The sequence below is a fragment of the Dromiciops gliroides genome, chromosome 1 (genome assembly GCF_019393635.1).
Source record: "Dromiciops gliroides isolate mDroGli1 chromosome 1, mDroGli1.pri, whole genome shotgun sequence".
In the NCBI taxonomy this organism is placed as follows: Eukaryota; Metazoa; Chordata; class Mammalia; order Microbiotheria; family Microbiotheriidae; genus Dromiciops; species Dromiciops gliroides.
This window is the reverse complement of record NC_057861.1, coordinates 420,939,320-420,958,538: the sequence shown is the minus strand read 5'-3', so window position 1 is coordinate 420,958,538 and position 19,219 is coordinate 420,939,320. Positions and strand designations below refer to the sequence as shown.

Sequence of the window (19,219 nt, the reverse complement as noted above, 5' to 3'; positions counted from 1 at the left end):
CTGCACAATAGTCCACTACACTTTAAATATAAAAGAATAGTAGCAGGATATGCGAGACCATTTCTATCTGAACCCCATCCCAAAAAAAAGATGAAAAAAGAAGAAAACAAAGAATAATAATGTAAGTTTTCATTAGAGTCCATCAAATAATAAAAATGATAAGGATAAGAATATAGTAACAATTCAAATTTATGTACCAACACCTTGGAGCAAGGCTGAAGGCAGAAATGTTTTGTGGAGTATCAAAATAGAAAAATATATGTAACTGGAGGGAGAGACTTCCAGCGGGGGCCTAGACATCCCCAGATGAGTGAATGCCTTTCAAATGCTATGGCTTTGTCTGAGACTAGTCAAATAAAGGACATGGAAACGATAACTTATAAAGATAGGAGATCAAAGCCTCCATTTATTTTCATGATGTAAAGAAGACATCCCAGTCTCCAGAGTTGCTTTGCTATATAGAGGCTATGCGAACATCACAAAATACAGTCATACAGCTGCTAATATTCTTATTTGGGGGGCCTCAGAGAAGATCATTTAAATGCCAACTTACATCCTTACCTCTATTTTTTTTTTTTTTGGTGAGGCAATTGGGGTTAAGTGACTTGCCCAGGGTCACACAGCTAGTAAGTGTCAAGTGTCTGAGGCTGGATTTGAACTCAGTTCCTCCTGACTCCAGGGCCAGTGCTCTATCCTCTGTGCCACCTAGCTGCCCCACCCCTTACCTCTATTTTTACAGCAATCTCTTTTTTTCCTCACATGAGATGCTCCATCTCCTGACATCGTGCATTTTCACAGGCTGTCCCCATGCCTAGAATTCTCTCCCTCCTCTTCTCTCCTGGCTTCCCTGGCTTTTTTTAAGTCCCAGCTAATTCCCACCTTCTACAGGAAGCCGTTCTCAATCCTTCTCAATGTCAGAGCCTTCCTTCTGAGTTTATCTACAATTTACCCTGTGTATCTCTTGTCTGTATATAATTACTTGCACATTGTCTCTTCTATTCGACTGTGAGCTCCTTGAGATCAGAGATTGTCAATTGCCTTTCTTTGTATTTCCAATGCTTGGCATATTGTAGGTGCAGGTACTTAATAAATGCTTCTTGAATGACTGACTAACCTTCCCAAGCCTTTTTCAGTATTGCCTTTTCCTAGTTTCCTCACTGTTAGCCAATTTCCCCCTTGCAACTCAAGTTTCTTCTCCTTTATGTACTATATATTCTTTTTTTTTTTTTTTGCGGGGCAATGGGGGTTAAGTGACTTGCCCAGGGTCACACAGCTAGTATGTGTCAGGTGTCTGAGGCTGGATTTGAACTCAGGTACTCCTGAATCTGGGGCTGGTACTTTATCCACTGCGCCACCAGCTGCCCCTGTGCACTCTGTGTACTCTTTCCACCCCATCACCTTGGTCTTTTTTTTTGAGACTCAGGGTATTCAACAGTGCCCAGAAATTGAAAATAAGACAAACAGGTTCAAATCCTTTTTTGGGGGGTAAATTTACTATCTGTGGAACCACGACATCTCTCCAAATGTTAGTTTTCCAATGTATAAAATGGAAATAAACACTAGTATTACCTACACCCCCAGATTGATATGACTAAAGTGCACATGAAAATGTGAGCTTATCCTATAATTTCTTTAGCAATTTCAAAATCTCAACAGACACCTGATGATCAATATCAGCCCGATGGTTTACCTCCAAAAACTCAGCCCATCATCATGGTGAAAAGAAGCATCACTGATGAGCAAAACCAAGAGAACATTGTACACAATATCAACAACATTATGTGTTGATCAACTGTGATAGACTTGACTCTTCTCAGCTATACAATGGTCCAATATAGTCCCAGTGGACTCATGGTGGAAAATGCTCTCCAAATCCAGAAAAAAAAGAACTATGGAATCTAGACTCAGATTGAACCATACTATTTCTTTTTTGTTGTTGTTGTTTTTCTTTTTTGAGGTTTTTCCTTTTTACTCTGATTCTTCTTTCACAGCATGACTAATACTGAAATATGTTTAATGTGATTGTACATATATGACCTATATCAGATTGCTTGCTGTCTTGGGGAGGGGGGAGAGGGAGAAAAATTTAAAACCAGAAATTTTATAAAAAATGTTGGAAACTAAAAAAAGATAAAGACATTTTAATAGAAAAAAGAAAAAGAAGAAAAGAAGCATCACTGAAACCACTTTGATATCATCTGATGGATGTCCTATGTGTGGCACGATGCAGCTTGAACACCGTGGCATAAATGTAAAATAAAATTAACAAGAAAGTTATCAATAATAATTAAGCCATAATATAGTGATAAGTGAACCTGCCACCTAATAAGGTGACTTTTTTCACTTTTCCCTCAAATGATCATAACAACTCACCAAAAAATAGCATTTCCAGGTTTGCCACACACTTTCCTCACAGCACTTCTGTGAGAGTGATAGTACAAGTATCCTCATTTATAAAGATGGGGAAACTGAGGTTCAGAGAAGGGAAGTGAGATGCCCATGGTCACACAAATAATAAGTTTCATAGTTAAACTTCAAATTCAGGTGCCCTGATGTCAGATCTAGCCCTCTATTCACTATACTTATACCATATGTATTGTCAAATATTTACCTAGTCTAGTGATTCTCAAATTGTTTTGTTTCAAGACACCTTTACACTATTAAAAGTTATTGAGGATCCCCTTAAGAGCTGTTGTTTAAGTGGGTTATATCTATCAATAATTAGCACATTAGAAATGTAAATGTATTAATATTATTATGAAAATAATTTTAATCATATAGACTGTCTGAAAAGATCTTGGAGACCCCCAAGGATCTGCAGACTATTGAGAGCCACTGTTCTAGTCCTTATTACATATAGATGTGAAAAGCTGTCTGATAATAAAGACAGATGTTTTGTATTTGTAATATTAAAAATAATAAAAATGTCTTTAATCCTAATATCTACCTCTTAAAATATTTCTTTACTACTTTAAAGAATAATTCACCATTCTGATCAAGAGCATCACTTACTATGTTCAGGTGGCTTATATGTTCTTTTTTCTCATTTCACAAAGGAAGAAACTTTAGCACAAACAAGTGAGGCGATTTAGACAAAACAGATTATGACAAGGCCTAGAAATAGAAATCAATTTTCCTGAATGAAGAAGAGACAATACAAACAGGGTTGTACAAGAAGGGCATTTTGGAATAAACATCTTCATTCCTAAAGACCCCATTTTCATTACTCACTTCCCAACTGCCCCCCTCTCAAATGGTAGGAAAAAAGAAGGTCCCCATACCGTTTAATCCACAAGTAGATTCCTTTTGCTCTGCAAATCCCCACCTCTTCCTCAGAGAATCTGAGTCTACTTGTCTCTTGTAAATAATATGTGGGTGATGCTTTCCTTCAGCCAATGGATGCATTTTAACAGGTTCGATGAAGTAATCTCCATGTGGCAGGTGGAAAAATCCAGTCTGAAAATATATTCAATAAGAGGATTGATTTGGATTGACTTCTTGCAAGTGAAAGGAAAATTAAGAGAAAACAAAATTCTGTCCATGTTGCTGCGTGTGAAAGGCCAGCATTTCTGTAGTTCACTATTCAGCCCCAAACATACATTTCCTCCTCTAAAAGGATGTCCAGGATTGATAGCAGTGACCAAGTAGGATCCCTCAGGAATGACTTCCTGATTTTCAAGAATGGCATGATCTCCTAATGACTTTGGTACATTCTGAACTGCCCCATGGTACATTATCCAACCAAAAGCATTTCCAGGTACTGTATTTGGATTCCCTGCAATCTTATCCCCCACCTGATGCATTGGAACCCAATCATCTGCTTGGAATCCAAGCTAAGGTATCTTGATTGGTGAGTGAATAAAAACCTATCTACTCCACTGCATCTAGCTGGTCCCAAATAAGCTTCATATGCCTTCAAGCTATTTACCCTATTTATCTTGCTACCAGTTCTTCTGACACAAGAATATACCCTCAAAGCTCACTCCACCCCTAGCTTTCTACCTCTTACTTTTGACACAATAATTAAATCCATGCTAACATTGCTTCCAGAAAGGGCATATCAATTAACTTCATATGAATAGACTCACCATCCCTGAACTCTCAAGACCAATTCTTTTGGTCACCACTTCCACTGTATGTGTTGAATACCCAACTAAAATCACCAACACAAATCAAAGTTCGTGATGCACAGAAAGACAGCACTTAATATATGTTTTTATTGATTCACTAACTCATTCATTCACTTGTTGAACCATTCTTTCCCCCTTGACCTAGAATGTGAACTATTCATAGCAAGGTTGCTAAATAGTGAAACTATCTGATATCACTGACCTACATGATGCGAGAACATGAGAGACTAAAGTATAATTATGTGATCTATGAGAAGTTATCCCAAGAGTTACACAAAACATGTCCAAGAAATCCTCATTGTTAGACCTGTGCCCATGTCATCTTGACATAGGGCCACCTGCAAGATCTCTACAGCTCAGTCCTGCACAGTACTCACTGTGTACTACACAGTACTACAAGAATACTACAGAGTAGCTCATGTCCATAACAGTGGAAGGGTAATTTCAGAGGTGGAATGGTGTTCAAGGTTGTTTAGGCTTACTCCCTCGTTTTACACTCAAGAAAACTGAATTAAAGTGACTTGCCCAGTCCTTCTGACTCCAAATCCAGCATTCTGTCCTTTGCACCATGCTGCTATAGACCATTCCTTACATCATTTCCCCCTCTGGGAACCTCATCTAGAAGAGAATATCTGTTAGAAAGAAACATTTTTGATGGATTGTACTTAGGGGCTCCTCTGTTATAAATCTAATACTTACACCCACACACTATCAATCCCTTTCCAGAATGCTCTCATTTGGTTTGACAGTTCCAGAATACAGTTTTTGTCTAGGAACATTTAAAAGCAGGATAGGAGTTGGACCTCTGAGACCAGCCCATGGACACTGAACCTCAGAGTATTAATAGAACCTGAGGAAGCCAATCCTAGAACAAATTCCCAAAGAAATAAGTCAGTCCAAGTTAATCTATGGGAAATCTTAAGTCCACTTTGCTATATATGGTGAGGATTCTGATGCCCAGCATCATAGGTGTAAAAATGATCCAAACAATCTGCAAATGACAAGAAAGAAAGAAGCCCATGAAAGAAGAGTGTTCTTGTTGCCAGAGATTACTGAATTTGACTTCTCATATCAGGTTAAGGGGTCCCCTTCTGAAATTTTTTTCTCAGTTGTTTTGTCCATATCTGTGTTTCAGTCTCTGGGGAACTCCCAGCATAGAAACTCCCTCCAAGAATGCACACTAATAAAAAGTTTGTAACATTGTCTAACTAATTTGGTCTTAGAGGTTTGCCCAGAATGCCAAAAGTTAAGCAACTTGCCAATGGTTGAATAGAATTTTTTTGTTGGAAGGAATAACTTGAATCCATATTTTCTTGACTCCAAAGTCAATCTTCTACATAAAATTACTTATCTAGGAGGAAATCACACATTCTATAAGTAGTTCCATACCTTGGTTACTGATATTCCTCAACTTCTATTGAACTACAAGTTATATTATTACTAAGGACCACAGCAAACCCATCTGACCTAGGGTTCTAGTCATACTGACACAAGACATTAGGGTATAGAGCCATAAAGAACCTTAGTGATCATCTGGTCTAGAGCTATCTGGGCCTTCTAAATCAGATTAAAATGCCATTAGGAAATATTTGACAAAAGAAAAATATATTAAAACATAGATAATGTCAACATATAGTTTTTTAAGTCAGTATGCCAGATCACAGGGATCCTTTTTTGGGGTTTAGTGCCTATCTAGTCTAACTACAGCATTTATACAGGTGAAGAAGCCAATGCTCCAAAAGTTTTTCACAAAAGGGAGTAGATGACAGGGCTGTCATTCCAACCCTGCTTTTTTATTCCAGATCCAGTGCTTCTTCCTGTTGTTCCTTTGAGGACTCTCATTTTCTCTGTCATTGCTTTTCCTTGAAGGCAGAGTCTCTCACAGGAAGAATCAAGGCATTAAATCAGTTGGAAATAGACTTCTTATAGCTCAGGGATTTGATTCCATTTCTATAATTAAACATAAGCAGAGCACAGAGAGAGAGAACCTAGGTCTGATATGGGTTGTTAGAGTATGTTTTTGCTCCATAGTAACAAAACAGGTCTCCCAATTGGGCCAAGGCTTCTGTAAACATCGTGTGATTTTTACCAATTGAATACCACTTTCCTAAGGGAGGCAATGGGGCAACTGGGGTGCAGTGGCCAGGTCTGGAGTCAGAAAGACCCGAGTTCAAACCCAGTCTCAGATACTTACTAGCTGTGTGATCCTGGGCATGTCACTTAACACTGTTTGTCACAGTTCCTCATCTGTAAAATGAGCTGAAGAAGGAAACAGCAAAACACACCAGCATTTTGCCAAAAAAAACCCTAAATGGGGTCACAAAGTATCAGAACAACTAAAATGACTGAACAACAACAACAGACGGAAATGACAGGACAACACTGCTAGTACAATGGTGTTTTAATGGTGTTTCTTCAAACCCAAACTTTGCCTCCCAGCTGTGCAGAGACAGATGGGGTTCTGGCCCAACCCATCATCATCACTTTTTTTGTGTAGCAGGAATGGGGACACTTGGAAGGTGCTACTGTTTTCCCAAATATTCACTTTCTGTTTCCATTCTCCTGCCTATATATTGTTGGTTGCTGGGGTTGTTTCTGTATTATCCCACAAGTAGAATTAGAAGACCAAAAAGCCAGCCTGAATATTCCCAAAGATTGCATCCACAGATTTCAGTAAACTACAAATTCATTTCCCATCACAGTAAAATTTTCCATATGCCCAGATTGGACTGAGATATCAGAAGGATGCCACAATTATGATCAAAAAGGTTAACTTGGGTTCTCAATGACAAGAACAAGGAAGGAAGATGATGAGTAGAGACACCTTGGTTATGTTATGACCTGGCTTCTTAGCTTTTTCTGCCTTGGACCTCTTTGGCTGTCAAGTGAAACCTACACACCCTTTCTCAGAATCATGTATTTATATGCATAAAATAAAACACAGAAGATTACAAAGGAAACTATATTGAAATATACTTATATTTTTAAGCTCATAGACCCAACCATTAAGAACCACTACATTGTGGGGATGCTAAGAAAAGAAAGCTTCATGATAAGAATCTGGATTTCCTCTGTTCTGTCAGATTCTACCTCTTAAAAGCATCAACTATTTTGCTTGAGTTTTTCCAAGTAGATCACATGAGCTTCCACAGCACACATATGTACAGGTACTCACATACAACTGTTCAATCTGACAGGCATGTGTATTACAGTATATAGCTCTTGGTCCCTTTAATCCAGCAGAAGCAAGACTGTTCTGAAAGTAAGGGTCTGAGGTGTCCTTTACAAAGGAAATGACTGGGGGCAGCTAGATGGCCCAGTGGATAGAGCACCGGCCCTGGATTCAGGTGGACCTGAGTTCAAATCCAACCTCGGATATTATCTTGTGACCCTGGGCAAGTCACTTAACCCCAATTGTCTCACCCAAAATAAGGGAAATGATTGCTCCTTGATCTTCGCTCATTCCATCCCCTTCTTCCATTAGATAGAAAGGACAGTCCCAGTGGCTAATATATTATAACAGCTATCCAATCAAAAAAATATTTATACTGTATAATACCTGCTATAGGCTAGGCACTGTATTAAGTCTTAGGGAGTCAAAGATTGAAATGAAACAGTTCCTGCCTAAAGGAGCTTATTCTCTATAGGGAGAGAAAATATGAATACATAGGAGTAATATATACATATGGTAAGGGCCAAATTTAGTATGGGGAGAGTTAGTTGGGCAGCTCACCTTAATATTGGGGTAAGAAAGGAGATTAGCAGCCTCTTATCAAGAAACAAAACAGGTTTTATTAATGGGAACAAATCTACAACACAGGTGAAGTTAATAGAGCCAGGGACAGTGAGAAAGGGAATAGGGGAAGGGAAAGATGTGACCCACTTCCCAGATGATTAGAATCTAAATTGCTAAGGTAAAAAGGCCCCAGGCAACCCAAACAAGCCCAGCTCAAACAAAAACTGACTCAAATCTTAAACTTGCCTCCAGCTCAGCTAGCCCCAAAGAGCTAGCCTCAATTCAACAACACAAACTCACCACCACCCAGAATCTGCAGTTCCGAGGACAATCAGCTGCGCAGTTTCCCCTGGCTCAGTCCGAAGGTCCACCACACCAGCGTCTCTCTCCCTCTCTCCCGCTCACCAGAGCAAGTGCTCTCCTCCCAGGCTTCCTCCCGAAACCTCCCTCGAAACTGGAAAACAGGGCCATCCACACACACAGCCCCATGCTAATTGGCTGGCAACTTTGATTGACAAGTCCCACGAACAATCATCACTTCCTAATTCTAAAGCCACCTGGCTTTTCAAGATTACATCTTTTCAGTCTGACCATAATGAAGCAAAGATGTGGTCATAGAAACCCCAAATCACAATTAATTCCTTTCAATATGTGTGTGTGTATTTACATATACATATACACACCTGCACATACACGTAGACATATACATACACAGACACACACATACACATATATATAATAAAAGATAATTTGGGGAGAGAGGCATAGCAAGTTTCTGAGGCCAGAATTGAACTTAGATCTTTCTGACTCCAGGTCCAATGCTCTATTCATCATACCACTTCCCTGCAACATCAGACTGTGTAGAGACAGTTCCTTAACCTTAAGACATGACTCTAGTAGTGGGCATCAGACAGTAATTAATAGCACGACTTAGTGGAAACACTAGATTTGGGTTGACAGTACATGAACCCCAGTTCTGCCACTACTCATTCCATCTCTCTGAGACTTTGTTTCCTTATCTTTAAAGTAAGGAGATTGAAGCAGATGATCTTTAGGGTCCTTCCAGATCTGAATCCTTTAAGTTTATAGAGGATTCCTCCTAGACAGATTTCTTAGAGCTTAGCCAGGCTCAGTCCCATAATACTTTTTTGTTGCTGTTATTGTTGAGAAGTTGAAAAGAGCTATTCAAAGGAAAGATGGCAGCAGGTTTTTTCCCCCTTAACACATTCTTAGTTTGTAAGTAATTGTTCTAAAAAAATCAGACTGATTTATCTGAAATGAAACTCCAGTTATCTGTCTATGATTTGGGGTTCTAAGGGGAAACTGACAACATCCTTTAAGCATGTATTCCAGAAACTTTTTTAAAAAGCAGTTTTCCTAGAGCCATTAAGCTGGGAGATCCTTGCAAATTCATCTAGTCTGTGTTTTTCTACCTTCAGTGAAGAGCACACATCAGTAGTCCCAGGGAGACAAAGGAGAATGAATACTCTTTGAACACCAGTCAGGAGGAGCTTCTGCTGCCTCTACTGGGAACCCATTCTATTGTCCCAATTTGCTCTAGCAAGAAACACTTTCTTGGGAGTAAATCCCTCAGTCTGTAGCTTTAAACTAATTCCATCTGTCTTTAAGTATTTGTTTCACCAGTGCTTAGCAGAGTGCCTGGAACATAGTAGGTGCTCAATTAATAGCCATTAAGGTTTTTAATATTAACATTAAAATTTAAAACTTAAATTAAAATTAATATTTTATTAACTGACCGGTTGTTATATTCTCTGTCAGAATAGAAGAATCTCAACAGGGTGGAGAGAATCCTGGACTGAGAATAGAGACCCAGCATTTAGCCTTGACTCTGCCACTATTCTGTGTGACCACAAGCAAGTCAGTTAGCTGTGGATCTCAGTTTCCTAAGATCTAAATGACATGGTTGCAATAGGTAATTTCATAAAGTCCCTTCTAGCTTAAAATTCTAGGATTCTAAGCCGTATAATTCCAGCTCCTGGAAACAAGAGTAATTTATACTTGGGCAAAGTTTTGTTTTTGTTCAGTTGTTTCAGTCATGTCCGACTCTTCATGACCCCATTTAGGGGTTTTCTTGGCAAAGATACTGAAGTAGTTTGCCATTTCCTTCTCCATTTCAGTTTATAGATGAGGAAACTGAGGCAAACATAGTGAAATGACTTGCCCAGGGTCACATAACTAGTATCTGAAGCTGGATTTGACCTCAGATGATGAGTCTTCCTGCCTCTGAACCTGGCATTCTATCCACTGCCAATGTTTTACATTTTACAAAGTCCTTCCACAATATGCCTAAGTTCTCAGGTAGACAAGGTTGAATATTTTTATTTCCATTTTATAGCTGAAAAGACTAAAGCTAAGTCTCTCACTCACATAGCTAGACAATGGCAAAGTTAGGACTCCAGTAAATGTCATCCGAGTAAATCATCTGTCTACACCCACTTCTCTTCCTTTGCTTTAAAATATAATACTGACATCAACATTGAGTGTTGATCTACTGTGATGGACTATATTCTTCTCACCAGTGCCATGGTACAGAAGAATTCCAGGGAACTCATGAAGGAAGAGGATCTCCAAATCCAAGAAAAAAATAAAAGAACTGTGGAGTATAGATGCTGAATGAACCATACTATTTCTTTTGTTTTTGGTGCTGTTGTTTTTTTTCTATATTGAGGTTTTTCATCAGTGCTCTGATTTTTTCTCTTATAACATGACTAATGCAGAAACAGGATTAATGTTATAATATATAAAGACACACACACACACACATATATATATATATATATATATATATATATATATATATATAATCTATATCAGATTACCTGCTGTCTAGGGGAGGGGGAAGGGAGGGGGAAGGGAGGGGGAATTGAGGGGGAAGGGAGGGGGAAGGGAGGGGGAAGGGAGGGGGAATTGAGGGGGAAGGGAGGGGGAAGGGAGGGGGAAGGGAGGGGAGGGAGGGGAGGGAGGGAGAAAAATCTGAAATTGTAAAGCTTGTATAAACAAAAGATGAGAACTATCTTTACATGTAACGGAAAAAATACTTTATTAATTTAAAAAATATTATACTGAGGCAGTGAAGCACAGTGGATAAAGAAACCAATCTTGGAATCAAGTTCTACCTCTGAAACATACTGACTATGGGACCCTGGGCAAGTCACTCAACTTCTCAGTGCCCCAGGAGACTCTAAAACTAGAGATAACTAAGCTGCAGTTGTGCATTGATAAAGGGAGTTTTCTTACTTGGAGTTCCCCATAAGAGGGAAAACATGTATGCACACAGGGAACATGATTTAAATCCCAACCAATGAACCATATATTCATTAAGCATCTACTTGATATCCAGGTCTATGCTAGAAATGATGGAAAATACTGAAGAAGGATCACAGATGTCATAGAGCACTTTGTTTAACTTATAAGGAGACTAAGGCACAGAAAGTTGATGTAGTTTGCCCCGGGTCACACAGCTAGTGCTGTATCTGAATTAGGATATGAATCCAGGTCTTCCTGAATCTAAGTCCAGTGGACTAACCACAACACCAAGCTGCCAAAACTAATATGTAAAAAAGATGAGATGCAAAATTGAGGATTTCCTGTCTCCAGTTACATCACACAATTTACAAAGACTTGTTTCACAAAAACCTGATTTTCAAGTGGGTATGCTTACTCTCTGTTCCATTTGGATCCATTTGCCAGCAGCAATCAGATTGCACAAAGGGTTCTTGACCATGTACTAAGCATCAACCAACTGAGTCATTCATTCTTTCATTATGCCACCACCCTACGATTTTCATTACTCCCCAAAGCCCTTGTTTATTGTGCTTCTTGATTACCAGAAAACATTATTTCCCCTCAACCCTCATATTCCTTTCATCCTGTCTCAAATATTTACTAGCTGTGTGTCCCTGGACAAGCCACAACCTAGGTCTCAATTTCTCCATCTATAAAATGGGGATAATAATAGCACCTACACCACAAGGTTGTTGTGACTGGAAATTTGTTTTGATTTGGGGACCCTACCTTTAGGCTGAGATTAGAAAGCTTTAGGCCCTCAGGGTCTCTTCTGTGTGGGAGGTGCTGGTGCCCCTCCCCCTCTGCTTCAGCTGAGCCAAAAAGCTCCATGGGCTGTACAAGACGCTAGGTCAGACAGCTGGGGGGAGGGAGCACTAGCTCCCTCCTCCCTGAGCAGAGCTATCCAAGAGATCCTGGGCTCATCCAGGCTGGGGCTCTGACATAGCCTGTGCTGAGGCACGTGATGCTCAAGCATCCCCCCAGCCCCAGTCGCAGCCCTGGCTGGCAGATTGGCTTGGTCTGTGGGGGTGTAAAAAGGCCCTGAGATTTGAGTGGAGATAAGAAAGATATAGATAGATAGATAGATAGATAGATAGATAGATAGATAGATAGATAGATAGATAGATAGATAGATAGATAGATAGATAGATAGATAGATAGAGATAGAGATAGATATAGATATATAGACCTGGGAGGGAAGACAGGAGGGGGGAGGACCAGAGGACTGGAGACCAGCAGACAAGACTAAATGGGGGGCTGACAAGATTAGAGGGGTGGCAAAGGCGACAGAGGGAAGACTGACAGAGCAGACAGACAGACAGAATAGGAGGCAGCGGAGAGCACAGAAGTGTTCAGCACAGGGTACAGGTTGGAGAAAGCGAAGATTAAGAGAAGAGCAGGGAAAAACAAAAAAAAAAACCAAAGGGGCAGATAGGTGGCGCAGTGGATAGAGCACCGGCCCTGGAGTACCTGAGTTCAAATCCGGCCTCAGACACTTAACACTTACTAGCTGTGTGACCCTGGGCAAGTCCTTAACCCCCATTGCCTCACTAAAAAAACAAACAAACAAAAAAAAAACAAAAAAAAAGAGAGAAGAGCAGGGAAAGTGGAACATACCCTAAGGCAAGAGGCAGTAACAGTCCTTATTGTATTAAAAAAGTTCCAGGGTCAGCAGGTGGAAGCACCACAAAGGGAATGCAGTCAGGTTGTACATTTTATTTCCCTGTATTCTCAATTTTAAATAGTATCTCATAAATAAACTCTGCCTTGATTATTTAGTTAAGAGGCTTCTTAATCTTTTGCTTATCAATTTTGGGAGTGGAGCAGTGTGGTGGAACTTTATAAACAGCCCATATTAAATTAATAGCAGTCAGATAGCCAAATAGTCAAAAGTCCCCAGATTAATCCTCCAGTCAGATTAGCCCCAAATTAGCCCTAGTCATCAAAAATATTCCACATTTGAATGGCAACCGCAGCAGGACTTATGGCCCAATTATAATTTCTCTAAGCTTATAATTTTTCATATAGTGCATAATTATATAATTTTCCAGGTTAGATTAGCTAATTATTATTATTTTTATAACTATCAAACAAGTTCATTTATGTACAGTGTTTTACAATTCTGAAAGTGCCATATAATTGTTCGCTATTATCACCCATATTCTACTCATCCTTTAATATTTAGTTCATGGCCTACCATGAGGGTGTCTTCATGCACTTAGCCTACCCTCTCTCTCCTTATTCTGACCTATAGTATTTTAGAATTGTGACTCCACAATTTCGCATTTAATTATACACCACCTCAATATGGTTAATCTGGTGGCCTTTGGAGCATGTCCCCTTTAATGAACATTGAGGATTCTTCATCTGCTAATACAGGTGTAGCCTCATGGCATTGACTGCCTGTATCTTTAAAATTGGCAAGGCTAAGCCAGTCTCTTTTTCTGCTGCTCTCTTTTCAGCAACTCTTATCTGCTGCCTTCAGAGCACAAAGATTCTAGCTCCCGCACAGCATGGGTGATCAGGGGACGGACATTCCTTCCCAGCTCCCCATCTTCTTTCTCCCACTGAGAAGTGGGCCTGTGGGTATTGTTTCTGCTCTTTATTGTTTGATCTGGCTTGTTTCAAGTGGTAGAGGTGATCCTTGCCTGGCGCATGGAGTTTAAACCCAGGTGACCAGGAGTCAGAATTGCAGATGGGGTGATGCCAGACTGGCAAGGAAGCCCTGAGAAACCAGGGTGGCTAGTACCTGAGCTCTGTCATTGTTTGTCCTTCAATCTTGAAGAGGATGGAGACATTAGGGTGATGTCATGACTTTCAGTGAATTTAAGCGAAGCAGGGCTATGCAAAGTCACCAGCCTCACTCTTCTCCAGAGCTATCTGGGTCTAGTGGCAAAGATATATATCAGGATGACTGGAGATGGCCCCAGTGCAGTGGGAGTCTGAGAGGAGAAGGCCCTCAGGGTTTCTGGCCAAAACCGAGGCAGTTGCTATTTACCCTCACTCTGAGCCATTAAGAGGCTAAACAATGTCCGATGAGGATTGGGCTGGGACCAATTGTTGGCCAATCTATGAGAGTCTAAGTGATTTGCAGTTAAAGCATGATCCTTAAAAAAAAAATCTAGGCCCTAAACTCCGACAACTTGTGAGATTTAAGCAATTGAAACATTCTTTTCGGCAGAGCACCTGTAGGTAAGAACAGGGGAAGAAGGACAGGCAGAGGGAACTGCATTGCCCAACTGGAACTTGCCAGTTGGGTCCCCAGTGGGGTAGCTTTTATTCACAGAATGCTGGCTGTTGTTTGTCCTTTGTTCTCAAAGAGAACCATTAACACTGGGAAGTGATGTCATGTCTTGTAGTGAAATAGATTTAAGTGAGGCAGGGCTGTGCAAAGTCACCAGTCACACTGTCTCCTCCAGACTCATCTGGGTCCAGTGGCAAGATATACATCAGGATGACTGAAGATGGCTCCAACCAGAGCCTTAGTTGGAGTTTGGACCTGGAACTAGGAATGTGCTCCAAAGGAACAGAGCCAAGCTATCAACTTAATGTCCTTACCATCCCCAGAGACTGAGGTGGTGAAGGTTGGGGAGAAGGGTTATGCCTTCCAAATGTTGGGGGAGTAAGTTTGTATATTTGTGATTATCTCTTTTTTTAAGTTGACTTTTTTTTTCAATTGCATTAAAACAGTTTTTAACTTTTGTTTTTGAGTTCTGAATTCTCTCTCTCCCTCCTTTACCCGCCTCCTCGAGAAGGCAAGGAATTTGATATAGATTATACATGTGCAATCATGCAAAACATTTCTATATTAGCCTTGTTGTGAAAGAAAACACAGACCAAAAAAAAAATTCCCAGAAAAATGAAGTTTTTAAAAAGCATGCTTCAATCTGTATTCAGATTCCACCAGTTCTTTTGTGATTATCTTTGAAGCAAATATTCCTTTGTAAAAGCAAATTCAATTATTTGTGGCTGAGTGGACCTAGGGTTCAGGGCATCTACACTCCCTATACTTGAGGGAACATCACTGGTGGGGCTTAGTCCCATCTCCAGAGAACCTAGATATTTCCAACCCCCTTAAAGGATCAGAAAACCCTGAGGGACAAGTGAAGTCTTACCTTGCTGGTCTTAGCCCAATGAGGGCCATGTTGGTCACTGTTACATGCAAAAATATATCAAAAATAGATCTAAGAAAAAAGATAAAATAAAATTTTTAAAAAAGGAGATCTAAGGTAATTTCAAGAGGGGAGATACTAGCTTCTGGGGTATAATCACAAGGCACTCATGCAGATGATGACATTTGATTTGATCTCTGAAAGGAGTCTAAGAGGCAGTGTAGGTGAGGAAGGACTGCATCCCAGGCATTTTCAGTGACCCAGAGATGGAAAGAGCACAGAGGGTTAGGGGCTAAGTACATCTTTGTTGCTTGATTCAATCAATGGGGATGGGGAGGTGGAAGGATCCTCATTGTAGTACTTCCTGTTCCTCTGTCCTCTTGGCTCTACCACCAGAGTGATATTCCTAAAGCTAGAATAAGACCTAAAGGTCTGCGCATGTCATTCCCCTACTTAAGAAGCTGCAGCTACTGGAGGCAAACTCCTCAGCTGGCATTTAAACCCTGTCATAATCTGGCTACAACCTATCCTTCCACACAGATTATACATTACTCCCCTTACACTATGTGTTCCCAACAAACTCACCTATTTGCTGTTCTTTATATAGCAGAAACTATCCCCTGTGACTGAAATACTCTCCCTTCCCATTTACACCTCCTAGAATCCTTAGATTCCTTGAAGGCTCCGCTCAAGAACCACCTAAAAGAGACTCCCAAACCTCCCAATTGTTGGTGCCCTTCTCCCCCTCCTCCACCCAGTGACTTTGTATTCATTCTATACTTACTTATAGGAATGTTGATCACGAGAAGCTCTATAAATTCCCCTCAAACATTAGAGATTTCCTAGAAGAATATGGATGATTTGTTCAAAATAAAAAAGTGTGCATCTGTCATTCAGTTTTGTGCAACTTTTTGTGACCCCCATTTGAGGTTTGCCATTTCCCTCTCCATCTCATTTTACAGATGAGGAAACTGAAGCAAACAGGGCTAAGTAACTTGCTCAGGGTCACACAGCTAGTAAGTGTCAGAGGCCAGAACTGAACTCTGGTCTTCCTAACTCTAGACCTGGCACTCTATCCACCATGACGCCTAGCTGTCCCAAGGTATGGATTGGACGGGTTGAAATCTACCCTTCTAGAAAGAATAGCCACACTCATGAAATACTAGATTCATTGGAGCAATGGTGTCTAATGCAGATGGAAAACAAATCCCTGCTAGCTGCACACTGACTTAGAAAACAGGGGCAGCTAGGTGGCGCAGTGGATAAAGCACCGGTCCTGGATTCAGGAGTACCTGAGTTCAAATCCAGCCTCAGACACTTGACACTTACTGGCTGTGTGACCCTGGGCAAGTCACTTAACCCCCACTGCCCCGCAAAAAAAAAAAAAAGAAAAGAAAACCAACAAATTGGCATTATCTATATTACATTGTATTTTTATTTATTTTGATAAACATTTCCCAATTCCATTTTAACCTGGTTGGGCTATACTCAGAAGTTTGGGGACCCCAGAGATTTCCTATTCATTTGACACAGTAAACTTGTAGCTCTTCCAAGTGTCTCCCTGATTTCCTATTACCTAATTCACACATGCATCCATTCTCCCAAAGCATATAACTCTTTCTGCTTAGTCACAGCCTGATTTAATGTTCAATTATACTGGCAGTATATCTGGTACACATTAAACCATATTAGCCCTGTTTCCTAGGATATTTTGATGGAAAGATGAAAGGAACTGTTCCTAGAGGCCAGGACCTTTTGTCACCATAGTAACTCTTTCTGTATAGGAACTAGGACAATATCCCATAAAATCAGGTTATTAGTCAATGCTTTTGGGTTGATAATAATGTTTATTACCAAAATTGGAAAATTAGGATAAGAGGAGGCAATGATGAATAGGTTGGTGAGAAGGTGATTCAGTGGAAGGCAGAGTGGGGAGTCAGAGAGTAGGACTAAGTGGAAGGGGAATAGACTGGAGAGAAAGGCCATAAGAGAGAGTAGGAAGCTGTGGTGAAGTGAGAACAGCAGCAACAGCTGATGAATCCCTCAGCTATTCATCCTCTTAGGTCATTTTGATCAGTGACCAGGGTGACAGACAAGCAGATTGTTCTAAATAAATCTGAAGTGTGTATTGTGGGATAGTCTGCACTGGCCCCAGTGAAGGCCTTTCCTCCTTCATACCCCACCCACTTTGATGCCTCATATCCAGAGTCATGGAGCTACTTTATATTGAAGGCCACTGACTGGCAAAAGGAAAAATTAATTGAGAACCACACACACAAGGAAAAAAAAGCAGATTAATATAGATTTGTTGTCTTCTAAAAAACAGACATATAGAATAAGATTCAACTTAACTGTTTTTTAAAATAAAAAATAAACTTTATCCAATAAACAAAGCATATAAAATATTTTGTGATCTGTATGATGACCAGTTCTGGATGAGATAGGTATTAGAGGAAGGGAGAAGGAAGAAAGGGAAAGAGGGGAAAGGGGGAGAAGAAATAGAGAAAGGAAGGAAAATGTGAGAATAGAAGGAAAGAAGGTAGAGAGAAAGGGGCAGGGCACCCAAGGCATACTTTGACATTGTAGGCAAAACAAATAAAATTGTTCCCTGTATACGACGTTCAATCTCCTGCCATGAGAACTTTACACTAACTATATTACATGACTTGAATACTCTTTCTCTTCAATATCTGCCTCTTAGAATATCTGTCTCTCTTCAAGACTGAGCTTAAGGAACACTTAAAAGAGCTAAACATCTTGTGTTAGATTTCCAGTGACACCTTTGGTTTCAAAGCCTCCATTTCCTATGCTTTTCAATTATAGATTTTACAAAATTAGAAAATTCATGTACCAATGAGATGATTAAGGATTGTTAAGAACTCCCCTGTTTTCCAGAGAAAATGTATGAAAACTTGGCCTAACATATCAAAAATCCTAAGGTCAATAAAAAAAAAAACACATACCAAGCAGACCCACAGACATTTGGGAATTTGTGGAACTTCCAGAGACATCCTCAATTGCAGAGACTTTCCTCCCTAAGCCATTTGGCAGTTTATGGAGACACTCTTATCTACAAAGATTCCTCAAAACTTCCTCCTTCACATCCTCTATCTCATTGCTTGGGCTCAAGACCTGAGTTTTCAGGCTGACTTGCATTGTGTAAATAGAATTAACAGTATCTGGTTTCAAACCAGGAAACAGGGAGTTAATCAACCCAGACCTGAATGACACATCAATAAAGACATAAAACTTAATGGTCCAGGTACTGCAATGCTGCCCCCCCCACCCCCTAACAAAAGTTTTAAACACCCTCATTTCCCTATCTCTCTCTCCTGGGAAGCTCCAGTGCATGCATGTGTATTGGTTTTCCTAAGCAGAATAACAAAATGATTATACAGAACTGTGCCTCACTCTGTTTTTGTGGGGAACTTGGGTTTTTCACCCTGGTCCATGGGAGAAAATAGTCTCTGTTTTTATAGGGAATGGTTCTCTGGTGTCCATTATTCTGTGTCTGTGGAAAAGTTTACTGAACTGTGCTTCACTCTGGACCTGTAAACTTACTCTCTTTACCATGGGGACAGTTCTTATTTTTGACAAGATATGTAAGAAATCTAAGCAGGTTTTTCCATTCAAATCTTCTACCTTCTAGCTTTGGTCATTTTTGGTCAAACTTTGTCACTTCCTTGAGGGTTTGTTTATAAAAAGATAGAGATGTTCTATCAAATGCCAATCAAAAAGATTTGCTTACTTGGAGCACTCGGCATGTACTGAAGAATTCCATCCCAGCCCTCCCTTGCCATCTTACAGGAAACATCTGCTTCAGGCTGAAGCCTTTCTAGAGTAAGAAGCTCATGGAAGTCTCTCACTTCACTCCAACTCAGAACAATTAATAGCTAGCATTTATATATTGATGTAAGATTTGCAAAACACGGTAG

At 40.1% G+C, this 19,219-nt stretch overlaps 1 protein-coding gene across 1 annotated transcript in view; it reads right to left on the bottom strand.

Annotated features, from left to right (window-relative positions):
* ADAMTS12 (ADAM metallopeptidase with thrombospondin type 1 motif 12) overlaps positions 1-19,219 on the bottom strand; it is a 569,738-nt gene that overhangs the window by 390,859 nt on the left and 159,660 nt on the right. Inside the window, 1 exon segment of the mRNA XM_043975705.1 lies at positions 3,282-3,456. Within this exon segment, the coding sequence (XP_043831640.1) occupies positions 3,282-3,456 (175 nt within the window).